Consider the following 14,815-nt stretch of genomic DNA (forward strand, 5'->3'; position numbering starts at 1 on the left):
AGAACAAGAAAGATAATGAATCCAAACAATTAATCAATCTAACAATCCATGAAATCCCTAATGAGAAACCCTAAACCTAACAAGCAGGTCTACTCAGACATAATTGTAAGAACACAAATCATGAATAAAATAGATAGCATTAAGAGATTAAAGGAAGAAAAAAAGGAGTTCTGAATCTTCTCTGAAGGAGTCTTGATTCTTCTCTCCAAAAGCTCTCTAAAAATCTCTCAGGGTTCTCTCTCAAAAGTTGCAGAAAAAATAAAGCTTAGGTCTAAACAATGACCATAAAATCCTATTTATATTCCTAAAACACGTCTAGGGACTAACGATGCAAATATGGAAAACTTGGGCAAATTTTGTAAATTTTCTAAAGCTTGTGAGAAAACATCTGATTGGCTTGTGACACTTGCATCGATCGATGCAGAGGTAGCATCGATTGATGCATACTTCTGAACTCGTCTCTCAACTTCGTAGCTTAGCCTCAATGCTTTGATTATGCTCCAAATCAGCTTATTTAGTTCCATTATGCTCCCATCCATGCTAAATCCTATAAAGACTCAAAAGACTCTAAAAATACCAAAAAGACTCTATAAACAAGACTTATATCATGGCTAAAAACACCTAAAACCCATGATATATCAGCGATCAACTTTTACTTGCCAATCTTCATTATTATTGGCCAATAGGTACTGCCTCATTCCTTCGAGTACGTCATTTGCGATTCTTAACTGACTAGTGGAAGGATCAACCCCCCACCTGATCTTCTCTCAAAACCCCAAGCAAAGGATCGTCTTCCTTCAAACACAAAGGTTTGGGTATTTTAACCACCGGAGAGCCTGAAACTTTGGCTGCTTCTTCCAACACCTTTTTCCTAACCATAAGCGGACAAACATCTCTCACATGTGTCAGCCTTTGGCATTCAAAACAACGTTTTTGGACTCGCTCATATTGAAATCGCACCACTGTTCTCCCTCCCTTTGGTAACTTGAGTTCTTTTGATCGTCGCAGAGGCCTTGAGACATCAAACATAAGCTTAACTCTAACAAACTCTTGGATTTGTGGTTTATCTGGATCAAAGGCTACTTCCAGAATTTCCCCCACCAATTCTCCCAGAGCTGTAATCGCTTTTGCCGTATAATAGTTTACTGGAAGATTCCAGATCTTAACCCAGATTAAGATACGCTGCAAATAATTCACCGGGGGATTTTCATACCACCTATCCACCGCTATGGACCAATCATTATAGGTATGAGCTCCTTTTGCTAACACTTCCAGTAAGTCATGCTCGTTATCGAAAATGAATTGGAATCTTTCATTTGATAACGCTACTCCTCTCATTCATCCCGGTTTTTGCCACTTCCTTGGCATATCACAGATCAAATTCCTCATCGGCTGGCAGGGAGGATTCAGGGTTCGACCAATAAAACTCATGAAATTTCGCTCCATAAATAAGAATTGTGGTAAGTCCGACATCTCAAACGGCTCCTCTTCTTCCACTTCTTCTAAAGACATAGACATCAAGACCTTATCCATAGTTGAGGACATCGTTGTTGAACAGACAGAAAAACCATACTTGAAGAACTAACTTGAACAAACCCTAATTTCTTTCTGAGATTTAGAGCTAAACAAACGACACAAATAGGTAAACAGGAGAAAGCAGCTACAAGGAAAATGTTTTTCAGTCTAAAAATTCTCTTCTTAACCTAGTGAAAGACTCTAAACAAAAAAAAAGATCTAAGCCCTAAAGAGGGTGGTCTTTTTGTTTTTCCCAGCTAAGTTGAATATTAGTCTCTACTGTCTTCAAGCTTTTTGACATTCTTGCGTGATGTTTTTTTTTTTTTTTTCCTTTTTACCGAAACCTTTAGACATTATTTTGCATAGAAAAGTTGGGAACCTTCGAATTAGAAAAACCTCTATCAAATCAAATCTTTTTATGGGTTCCAAGTCATCTTCTTGAAAATTTTCCTAACTTTATAATTGATTAAAAAAAAGTAATATTAAAATAGCACTACCACTCGACCGTTTTCATTACAAAACTTAAAAGAAGTCTTAAGTGAAAAACAAAAAAAAACAAAAAAAGAAGTATGCTATCTAGCCTGTCTTATAGTTGTCAGTTCTAGACTATCAGTAAGTCAAAATCATCAAAAAGAAATTGCAACATTGATTCTCACTCAGCTTTTGTGAGCCATTGGCCCATCACTATTATAGCCCATAAAAGCAACTCATAACATGTCTATTTACTATTTAGGAGTCAACCCATTTCCTTAGAAAACACGTTTTGATGTTTGTATCCTTTTCTGATTAAATAAACATTAATCAACTTATTAAGAACGTGAATTACGTAAAACCAGAGGATCAAAGGTTGTAAAAATTGCGATAAACAAAATTTCTTAATACCAGCATCAACCAAAAAAAACAAAAAAAAAAACAGAGAAAGAATCAAAACAAGGAAGAACAAACAAAAAATGGCGTATCGGAGAAGACAAGGGATCGCGAGGGCTTCAACCTTCAAAGAAGACATCTATAATCAACCACCTGATCACGATCATGGTGATCTCAAAGGTCACTCCAATGGCGGATCCTTCAGATCGTCTCAATCTTTCTCTTCTCATTCCTCCCTTGCCGCTCAAGCAATCCGTGCCTCCTCTCAGGTCTGATCTCTGTCTCTCTCTCTCTCTCTTTTTCTCTTTTCATGAGATTACTTTTCCTGCAAGAAACCTTAAACATCACCAAATCTCAGGCTCAAGGATTCACGGCTTACGAGGATAAGAGCGAGAGCCGTGGATTCTGGGGGATCCTAGCTCAGAAAGCTAAATCAATCCTCGAAGACGAAGAAGAGCAACAACAACAACAACAACAACAACATAACGACGTCGTTCCCGAACCCTCGAATCCAACAATACGCAAAAGCATAGACAAAATCACAACCTCTCTGAATCAGATCGGAGACAGTTTCGAGAAAGCGTTCGGGGAAGGTCGTACGATCGTAGCTTCTCAAATCAGACGTAAAGGATCCGATCTAATCGATTCAGACAACAACAACAATTATAACCAATCCTCTGGATCAAGCAGTCCATGGCAACCATTAACACAACCAAACCCACACGAGTCTCAACTCAAAGCTTCACGTGACGTAGCCATGGCTACAGCAGCTAAAGCCAAGCTTCTCCTCCGTGAGTTGAAAACGGTTAAAGCAAATTTAGCTTTCGCTAAAGAACGGTGCTCTCAGTTGGAAGAAGAAAACAAACGGTTAAGAGATAACAGGGATAAAGGTAACAACAGTCCAGCTGATGATGACCTAATCAGGCTTCAGCTAGAGACATTGTTGGCAGAGAAAGCAAGATTAGCTCACGAAAACTCCATTTATGCTAGAGAGAACCGGTTCTTGAGAGAAATCGTCGAGTACCATCAGTTGACTATGCAAGATGTTGTGTATATCGATGAAGGTATTGAAGAAGTAGCTGAAGTGAATCCTTCAATCACTAGAACTCTTTCTATGGCTTCGTTTTCGGCTTCCGAACTGCCATCGGTCTCGCCTTCGCCTTCTTCCCCTGCTTCACCTTCTCGTCTCTCGGTTTCTACCGACATTTATCCGGTTTTGGTTCAGCAGAGTTCAGCTAGTGATGTTGCGGTCGAGAGTCCTAAACCAGTTCGACCACCTTCTTTGGGATACACAGATGATGGTAAGAGACCATCGTCACAACTCTCTGTTTAGTATATCAATGAGTTTTACTACTATTACCATTTTGATCATGTCTGTTTTGGATAATTTGTTTGTTTAGTACAAGTTTGTTCTTGATTAAAATAACTTGGTTCTTGATTTATGAACATTTTCTTTTTGCTTCGACATCCATTAAATGTGAATCATTATTTCCTATGGAAGTTTTATCGATTTTGTTTTTGGATGTTGTGAACTGTTCGACTTTCACGGCGTAACGGACTCTAATTTTTCTTTTATCAACTTACACGTAGCCACGTCTTGCGTATTTATAAATCTGAAAAATAAGTAGTTGTTGGTCAATTAGGCTGGTGCGGCCCGTTCAGGTAGGAGTGCATGTATAGGCTGGCGCGGTAGGTAGGAGTGCATGTACAGGCTGGTGCGGCCCGTTTAGCCCACCTAACTGACGGGTAGGGCCTCGTCTCAGAATTGAAGTTACTTCAAAGCTTAAAATTAGCTGCCAAAATCTAATATTCAATGCCATGAGCTGAAACAGTTCAGAATGATGCAAGATTTGATCAGCTCAACTTCGAAAACAAACGCTTTCTAGTTCTAGTTGCTTAGGAATATCAAACAAAGTAGAGATTTTTATTTTCATAAAACTCAATACAAGAGATAAGTTTAACTCCAAAGTCATATCCTTTCTCCTTGTTAATTATTCAGACACACATACATGATACATGTCACAAATACAAAGAATGAAACAGTTCTTCTCTAAACTCTCAAAACTAAATCCCAAGTTCTGTTTCTATACAAGAGCAACTACTTATAACAAAACGATTTATGACGAGAAAAGGGGTGAAAAAAAAGTGGAATAGGTACCTTCTCCAAATTGGAAATCTCGGAGTTGATGAGATTGAGAACACGAGGTCTCTTGGCTATGTTCTGGAGTTGTCTGAGTTCTTCCAAATCAAGCCCTAACTCTTCCGCCATGGATATGAAATCTCAGTTAGAGCAGCCTAGCCTTGTTACAGAGGGGGATACGAAACGTAGAGAGTCTGAGTCTGCACAGAGAAAAGCTGCAAATTTGTGTTAATATTACAGAGAGACACGAAGCCAAGGAAATGAGAGAGTCTTGTGGAGGATACTGGAATGTACTAGAAGAAGCCTATTAGTTTTCAAGGTTATTGGGCTTTGTAATTTCATACCGAGTCAAGCCCATTGATTAAAATTTCACCTGAAAAAAAGGTTTACAAAAAAAACAAAGTTTGAATATTATTTACTTTAACAATTAATGCAATTAAAGAAAGTATGATAAGGCCCATCAACGAAGTAAAACATTCGAATGTTTTCAACTTTTCATTTTGTACCCAATAAATATACGAATATAGGTCCCATTCTAAGTGATAAAATAGATTTTGTTCGATTCTTATTTGTTACTATTTTTGACCACTCATTGACAATTTCACATGTATTTAAGGGTAATTAGTTAGTGTATTATGCGTTATAAAAATTTAGAAAAGAAAAATAGTAAACTACACCATATATAGCTGAATACATGACTACATCCACACATCACTTTAAAAATGTATAGTTAACTATACGAAAAAAATATATTGCATGACCATATGTATCAACTATATAATGGCATGTGCTCAACATCACGATCATTTTATTCTGGTATACTGTTTGTCAGAGTCTGGCATTGACTAGGTTTGATTGGTGTTGACCAACAATTTTTTTTAGTTATTAGAAACAAAAATAATAAAATTGTTTTGTTGAACCATTTATAGTTAAAAAAACATATCTATATCCAATATAAAGATATATTATATATGTTTAATGAATTCAATCTTATAATAGTTATTTTTTTTAAGTTCAAAACTTAAATAAAACTGAAAAATCATTAACAGCTTTTTAAGATATTGAAACTTAAACTAAAACCGGAAAATTCATGTTATAATAAATAAAATAAGGAAACTGCATATTATACATTGTTAAACAAAAAACAACAAATTTTTCTTAATTTCTTTAAATTCAAAATAATATTTATAGTATCAAAATGATTATATGAACTCGTTAGAATCAAACCCAAATTATATCAAAATCATTAGAATTACTGAAATAAAAGTCATTTACTCATACACTAGAATATATCCCGTGCTATAAAACACATATTAACATTTTTCCAAAAATTATAATATAATGATAAAAATTATTGTTATATTGTTATAAAAAGTTATTTTGTTTGAGACATTATTTATTTAATATTGCAATTCTTTGGTAAATTTACATATATCTTTCTGAATACTAACTATTTTAGAATATTATAATATATTAATTTGTTTGAAATATATTACAGTTATATATTGTTTGGTTGTTGTATTTGCATCATTATTTTGTAAAATATTTTAAAGTACTTATAATATTGTAATTGTAAGAAAATAAAATTTATTAATTTATCAACTACATAAATTTAGTTTTACCAACCCACCGATGTGAAACATTAAAACACATATTTTCCTTCATAGACTGAATAATATATTTTCGTTTTTAAAAATTCAAATCACAACATATTCAGAAAAAATTATAAGATTAGATTCATATTTGAACATTCAATTAATATAGTAGGATATATGGTAAAATAAAAGTTTTAATATCTGAAAAATTTATTAATGATTTTAAATTTATTTATTGTTAAGTTTTACAATTGAAAAAACTATTATAAGATTGATTGCTTAACAAATATAAAATATATCTTTGTAATGAATATATATATATATATATTGTAAATTATTAAATGGCCATACATTATTCTATAAAACAGTTTTATTTTTTTGTTCTAATACTGTAATAAAATAACTTTAAAAAAAAAACAAATTGGTGGTCAACATAGGTCAACGCCGGTCAAACCTGGTTAACGCCGAATTCTGATAAACGATGTACCGGAATAAAATGATCGTGATGTTGAGCACATGTCATCAAATAGTTGGTATATATGACCATGCAATACATTTACTTAGAGTAGTTAGCAATACATTTTTAAAATTTGGATGTGTGGTCATGTATTGAGCTAAACTTCGTATCGCTGAGTATTTTTTTCCTATTAATCTGGAAGACATTTTGAGTATTCCTACCTATATTTAAACATTTTATTTTTCTCCAACTAAGATCATCTTATCTTTAATTATTGTTCCCTCTTCATAACAACATCATATCATAATATGATTCAAAGATATTGTTTGGTGGTGAATAATGATATGTTGATTTGATGTCGTTATAGTTAATAGGGATGGAGTTGGAGAAGACACAAACACAATAATTGTACATTCAAATGTCCAATTGTGTCAAACTTTTATCCCCTTTGAATACATTGGTGTGTATACAGTAAAATTAGTGGAAGGAAAAATAATTGAATTAATTACGAGATCGGTACTTCTTTATATGGGTATTGTAGAAATATGACTTTCTTCCCGTACTCATATATTTAGATATTTTTAATATATTAAAAAGACAAAATTGTCCTTGAAACAATTGATTGTTTCTTCTTGTCGCAACTTTTTTATTTTGTTCTTTAGATTCGTTGGCATAAAAACGACGATGATGCTCTGATCTTCTCCTTCCAACAACACAAACACAATCCCTTCAATTGAATTAGCCCTATATGAATGCCAACGACGATTTATACGAGATTAGGTGGTGGTGATGATGAGATCTAATGAACCAAATGGTGGTGAAGATGATGAGATCTGGCGGTGGTGATGAAATCCGGTGCACGATGGTGGTGAAGATGATGAGATCTGGTAGTGATGAGAAGACGAGACGAAGAAGATGACACTGCAAATGAGATATGTGGTGATTGACGACGACGGTTTGCCTAGTGACGACGATGGTGAGTGTAACGCCCCGACCGCCACCTCTTAGTGGGCCCTATGTCCAATTCCAGTCTATGGGCACACTTTCCTTAATGGACCTCACGTCCTCTCACTAGGCTCGTGAGCCCATCTATATCCGACGGTTGGTTTGCTACGTCCGAGAGGTTTTAAAGACTTGTTACCGTCCCTACAAATCACCACATGATCTTTCCCTGTGTTTTGTCCTCACTCGCACAGTTCCGACAATCATTTCCCGGAAGGTCATCCATCCTGAGACTACTCCAGCTCAAGCAAGTTTAACTTTGGAGTTCTCTCAGGACCTTTGACCAAAAAGATAAGTGCACTTTGGTGACATAGGTGGCCAAACCAACTCTTTTAAACCTCTCCGCAAGTCTCTGAAACCTGGGTGTCACAACTCACACCTCCTAACAGATCGCAACGTCCTTGGTGCACACCAAGAACGTCACCCCCGATGGTGTGAGCCCACTCGACTCCACACTCGTTTGGGTTCGGCTCCGATACCACTTGTAACACCCCGACCGTCACCTCTTAGTGGGTCCCATATCCAATCCCAGTCCATGGGCCCATGTTCTTTAATGGACCTCACATCTTCTCACTAGACCTGTGAGCCTATCTATATCCAATGGTCGGTTTGCTACATCTGGGAGGTTTTAAAGATTTGTTACCATCCTTACAAATCACCACATGATCTTTCCTTGTGTTTTGTCCTCACTCGTACAGTTCTGACAATCACTTCCCGGAAGGTCACCCATCCTGAGACTACTCCAGCTCAAGCACGCTTAACTGTGGAGTTCTCTTAGGACCCTTGACCGAGAAGATAATTGCACCTTGGTGACATAGGTGGCCAAATCAATTATTTTAAACCTCTCCGCAAATCTCTGAAACCGGGGTGTCACACTGAGCTTCGCATAATGGTCACATGTTTGCCGTTAAACGCTTCATTCGCCTTACGTGGAATGATTACCGATAGTTTTTGCTGTGATTTTTCAAGATTTGTTAATTCTAAACCTGTAATTTTCAAGTTTGATTTAGATTTGAAAACTAATTGGAAGTTTTTATCAGATTAGTGTTTATAATTGGAGCTTTTGGGTTCACAAGACATAATTTCCTTAGGGTTTAGTTTTATTCGTTCAAAACACAAATGATTGAATTCAGATTCAATCATTGAGTTCATCGGACATCTGAAATGGTGGTGGCGGAGAGATTTTGTGTTTTGGTTGGAAGAAGAACGAGAAAAGTTATCTGGTCTCAAGGTTTGAATCGACAATACATAATGATAAAAATACCTAAATCCATAAGCATGGACAGAAGTTTCTTATTTCAAAGTTTTGAGCCAAAAAATGTCTTATTTGACAATAACCCCAAAATAATTAAAAGAGGGAAAAGAGAAAAACTAAAGTTAAGACTTGAGAGTGAGCTCTCTACTATCCTTCCCCTTCGCATAATGAGTTCTATGAATATATTTTTGAATTGGATGTTACGAAATGCACATACCTGGCGTGATATCTTAAGTTCACAATATAAGTATGAATAACTATTAGGGAAGAAAGATGTGTATTTTGCGGACCAAGTAATATGGACCGTAAAGTCCATTAATGAAGTGAAGCCCAACCCGAAGAATATTCTAGATCTTGATATTACTTATTGTACAAGCTATTTCCTTGTGTGTTTAGGAAATTTTACATTATAGTATTAACAAGATGTCAAAGCTAATCACCATATATATGTATGTCTTAATCTTATGAAACACAGCACAATAAACTATTCTATTTCTATAATAATTGACATGGTATCAGAGCAGTCGATCTAGTGGATCAAAACTAAAAGCTTACGCATTATAAATCTGGTGTGATCTTTTCGTGATCATGTAGAAACTCATCAACGAAGAAGATGCTGACTATGACGATGATATTGATCGTTAGTGTTCTTAGGTTTTTATTATCATTATTATTAATTTATGTTTCTCTCTTAAGTTAAGTTAGGAGTTTGGTGTTTATTTTAATTATTATTGGAGGTTAGTGGTACGTGTCTGCGTTTTTCAAAGGTTTAAGTATTTGGTTTTCTATATTTGATTATGGTTTTATTTCATTAGTGCAAGAGTTATTAAGTGGGGGATTCTTACGGGTGGTATGTTTAAGGTTTTGTGGCTTTCACAGGAATTATTCATGATTTTAAAATATCTCAATATTTTAGTTTGGTAATAGTTTTACCATTGTCGGAAAATTTGGTTATAGTTTAATGATTAGGAGAATTTTGTTGGAACGCTAATGTTTAGGTTATTATTAGTCTGATTTGTGGACTGTCCAAAATAAGGACAATTGTTTGTGGATTTGCAGGATTTACGCCCACGGGATGTTGTTATTCCCTTTTATCAAAACCGAAGACGAGTTGAAGTTCCACCCCTCTTCTCAAAATCGAATATTATATCCTGAGAATTATGTTGACATGATTTGTATATCCTCGACAAGTGTCCACGACATAGGTGTTCCACTTTGTGGTTGCATAGTTTGCGTTTCACGTCTCACCTTTGTCGTACGGGGGAGTATTAGGGAAGCAAAATGTGTATCTTGCGGACCAAGTAATATGGACTGTAAAGTCCATTAATGAAGTGAAGTCCAACCCGAATAATATTCTAGATCTTGATATTACTTATTGTACAAGCTATTTCCTTGTATGTTTAGAAAAATTTACATTATAGTATTAGTAAGATGTCAAAGCTAATCACTATATACATGTATGCCTTAATCTTATGAAACACGGCACAATAAACTATTTTATTTCTATAATATTTGACAAGAACAATTGAGAAACAGATTCTCTTGTAAGTTGTTACATTATATGATCTTGTATTACTAACTTCATGGATTTTAATGATTTGCGTATGCCTTTTAGACAAAATAAATTGAACTCTCTCATTTTCATATGATGGGTGTGGTCTAAATAAATATTGATGGGGTGGGTTTGTTGATGTAAACTAAATTTTCATTCGTAGAAAAAGAGTCGCATGAGTTAACTTGATGCCAGGTAGAATGAATGGTTCTAATATTAGCCATTAAAACCTAGTAGTATATATGTAACAACTCATTGGATTGTCAACCAACAAAAACACCACTCAATGTTTCCATTTAATATTAAACTTCAAATCAAATAGCAATACAAAAAAGTCCACATCCAAATGATGGCGTTATTTAAGTGTAACAAAAATAAGAAAACGTTATTTATCTGAAATTGTAATAAAACTGATTCGAATACTCCTAGATTCTAATGAGTTAACATCATTCAAAATGTAATCGCGTAAGTATTACTTTAGATATGAACAATATAATCATTCAAGAGTAAAACTCGATATAGCTGGTAACATTTTTAAGTTAAACCGTGATGAATTTATACAAAACCAGAAAGGATTAGGAAAAGCGATGACGATAGTCATTATTTTAATAAACATGTTGGTTATAAAAATAAGTAACAAATGAGTACTCCAGATGAAAAAAAGCAGAAAATAGAAAATTCATAAAAAGAGAGAAAGCTCCTTTGAAAAGGGACGGCCAAATGACTATTGTCAAAATGCTGACGACTTAAAACATGGTCGTCGAATAAAGTTGGGACCGTCCATATCTACTTATATGCTTCCTAGTAAAATAATATGAGAGTAGTTTACTTTTGATTATTTTTTACTTCCTCCTTTTCTGCCGTTAGAAAAAGGGAGCATTACTCTTTTTAGTCTTTTACCATCCAAACAAAAAATAAAAACTATTATTGATTAGATCAATTGGTGAATGAATGAATATCCCACACACAGGTATAGTGTACACAGTACACTGTACACATATTCATACATGTGTCATGTCTGCATGTATGAGTAGTGTCATGTGAGTGCACGTACGTACATATACCATATATGTATAATGCATGCATGTGTGTATGTAAGAGCAGACAACATAGGTTTCGAATGTTGACGGTGATCGAGATGAAAAAGGAAGGTATCGTATGTCTAAGGTTTATGGATTCCACGTCCAAAAGATTAAAGAGCCTTCACCTTCGGTGTAAACCAATCAAGAAATTGTATATAAAAAGATCTGATATCATTATATAATATGTACTTAAAAGTAATGTTTAAACCAAAAAGAAAATAAAAAAAGTAATGTTTGGAGTGTTGAAAAATGATAAATGTTTCCTGTTTAGTAATAATGATTCTATTTTCTACCTCACGTAACCGTAGTAACTAGTATATAATATAAAATCAACCATTATATATATATGAAATGTTGCAATGAATGTGGATTTTAGATGCCTAATGACATTGTTTCCCTTCGGCTCCAGGCTCCAGAAACACGATTGTTTTCCTCTGGCTCCAGAAAATTAGTTTTTAGGTTTAGAAAACCTTTAAAATCACTCCTAAATTATTAAAAAAAAAAAAAACAAGAAACACGATCGTCACTTATAAATCATGAATCATTATTGTAGACCTAGAGTTAGATAAAATTTTGATTAATATAGCTTCTAACCAACCAGCTTCTGTAGTTTGATTAATATGTTGTTTTTAAATTGTATCTTCTTTTTTTTTTTTAATTAATTGTATCTTCTTGAAAATTATTAAAATTGATTGTCGTATATAGAAGTCTTTATGTCTATGGACAGACCCAACTATTAAACATTTTTATGTTAGATGATGAAAACTAATTAACACATTACTAATTTACTAATAAGACAAATACAAATACATAACTATAATATGAATCGTCAGTTTTTTCTTTATACATTGGATTCGCTTCGCAGTACTGCATCATCCCCTCCTCAAGTTAATTAATTAATTACTCGGAACAAATTTTCTGATTTTTTTTTCCTTCAAAGAATCATCTAAGAACACTTTTGAGAATAGTTTAATTATTCTCGTTGAAAAAATGAACCGCATTAGTGGACTCTCTCTCTATTTACACATAAAAGCTCTTTCAATTTGTTTTTGCTTCTAGTACCGTCGTCTAATTAGCATTTGAATGGCCAACGAATAAATGCATGTCCAATATATCAACTGTTGCGTTCCCTTCTTTATAGCCTGTTTATAAAATAAAATACTAACAAATATAAGTAATAATTAAGACCACAAATTTCAATTAGTTTATGTTAAAAAAATCAGATGGTGAGGATAATCATAAATATCATGACTAGTAGTGAGTACTAATCATGTTGCTCCAAAAAAAAAATCTAACTTTATCGTTATTAATTAAGAAATATGTTTGATAGAGGAATATGTTCTAGAAAAGCGCCTAACTTTTCAAGTATTAAACGTCACAATTAGAAGAAAAAAACGTCACAGTATTCTTCAGTCAGAATTTGTTTTTAAAAAAATGTTTCTCAATCAAAGCTTTTTTTTCTAAGGGATTTAATGTGATATTTATAAGACAGAAATAAAAGAAATAGAGTAGGTAAAGTCAAATGTTGAAACATACCGTGGAGGCAGAGGAAGTGAGGGAAATAATAGAAGTTGAAGAAGTAGATGTTGATGATGATGTTGATGACGAAGATGATAGTAAACCTACATTGTAAGTCATGGTCTCATCAGGCTGATAGAGTCCATAGTTTCTCTCAGAGGTTGGTCCTGGTTTGAGGTCTTCATTGAAGAGAGCAAAAAGATAAACATCAAAACTCATGTTTTGTCTCAATGGCGTTCCTTCACCCTGAAGTTGTCTCCTCAGAAGATTCTTGTTATAAACCGCTGCGTTGGCCACGGTGGCTCCAACCTCATCTCCATCACCTTTAGACGGCCACCCTGTCTCCGAGACCCCAACTTCAATATCCTTAAAGCCAAGCCTAGCCATGGCGAAGATCACAGCATCTACTTGAGCGTAGAGCATGTTGTCGTAGTGGTACTTGGTGAAGGGGTCAACCATTCCAGGGTTAGGGTTGAAGAGGACGTAGTCTAATGGGATCTTAGTTGGGGAATCCTTGTAAGCGAAGTAAGGGTAAGCATTGATCCAAAAGGGGGATTTCGTGTTACGCAAGAAAGTTAGGAGCTGCGTCATTACTCCGGCTACTTCCGGCTTAAAACATCCGGCGGAGGGAGGGTATGATTCTTGAAGGACTGATAGTGAATTTGGAGTCGATACTTGAATGTACTTGTCTAGCCCTGTTTGGACCAAAGCACTATGAATGCTCATCATTGCAGGCACAAGATATCTGCAAAAAATAGCAATAACAAGATTGAATACTTTGTTTTTTTTTAATCTAGTGGATCACGAAACAAAACACGATCTAAATCGATCTCAACAAGATGATAACCACTAGACTACCATGATTTGGTTAATAAGGTAGATTCTTAATGTGCCAAGATTTGATAAGGATAACATAGGAATGAGAGGATGTATGTAACAAACCCTATGAGGCTTGAGTCATCGTCAGTGTATAGTTCATTGCCGACGGCAATACCACCGATCTTGGTGGCCGGAAAGTAGGGTTTTATACGGGTAGTTATCCACTGGAGAGCTTGTTGAGGGTCGACTAAGCTGGAAAGCATTTCATTTTCGACGGTGACGAAGAGCTCGATGTTGGAATTGGCGAATGAGGTTAAGACTCGAGGATTTGTGTCGTAGATTCTTGTCTTATTGATATGGAGTGAGTTCAAGAGTTGTAGAACTTTGTCCGGTGGAGGAAGATTGTCGCCGACTTGACCGTAGTTTATGCCAAGAGAGGAGACCCTTTGAAACAACAATCCACATTCTGTGAAAAAATGTAATAGAAATTAAATAAATGTCATGAAAAATTGAATTTGAAATAATGGTTTCTTTTGTTAGGCAGAAATAAGCAATTATTAGGAAAGATACCTAAGAAAGTTAAGGAAAATAGAAGAAGAACAATAGAGTTGGTCATGGTCATGGCAATTCTTCTAAACATTTTAGAACTGGAGGAGGAGAGAGGGAGATAAAGACTGAAGGAGAAAGTGCTTGTAAGAGAATCAATGCAATGAAATGTGGGGATAGATATAGAGATGAAGGTTTGAGAGATATGGGGACAAGTAGGAGAAGAATAATTATTAATTTATAATTTAGAGATAATAATACTTTACTCTGCCTGCCTCTTTCATTTTGTGAGACATAGGGTCTTCTAAAGTAAAAGGTATAGTAATTCATTTTAATAATAAGTAATGTATTATTTTCATTTTACTCGTTATTTTAGTAATGGGATGGGAGTAGGTTTGGCAATAGGTTTATCTTATGGAAGTCTATTGTAAAAAGGAGATACTGTTTGTCGAAAACATTCTTTGTGA

At 34.7% G+C, this 14,815-nt stretch overlaps 2 protein-coding genes across 2 annotated transcripts; one reads left to right on the plus strand and one right to left on the minus strand.

The window, feature by feature from the left end:
* LOC104741594 lies at positions 2,417–3,916 on the plus strand. Its single transcript, XM_010462479.2, has 2 exons — positions 2,417–2,651; positions 2,741–3,916. The coding sequence occupies exons 1-2, from the start codon at positions 2,466–2,468 to the stop codon at positions 3,713–3,715; spliced, it is 1,161 nt and encodes a 386-aa protein (XP_010460781.1). The 5' UTR covers positions 2,417–2,465; the 3' UTR covers positions 3,716–3,916.
* LOC104741597 (glucan endo-1,3-beta-glucosidase 11-like) lies at positions 12,300–14,495 on the minus strand. Its single transcript, XM_010462482.1, has 4 exons — positions 14,373–14,495; positions 13,926–14,268; positions 13,002–13,728; positions 12,300–12,607 (listed from the first exon to the last, which is right to left on the minus strand). Exons 1-4 carry the CDS (start codon positions 14,440–14,442, stop codon positions 12,521–12,523), a joined length of 1,227 nt encoding a protein of 408 aa, XP_010460784.1. The 5' UTR covers positions 14,443–14,495; the 3' UTR covers positions 12,300–12,520.

Source organism: Camelina sativa, chromosome 14 (assembly GCF_000633955.1).
Source record: "Camelina sativa cultivar DH55 chromosome 14, Cs, whole genome shotgun sequence".
NCBI classification, from domain to species: domain Eukaryota; kingdom Viridiplantae; phylum Streptophyta; class Magnoliopsida; order Brassicales; family Brassicaceae; genus Camelina; species Camelina sativa.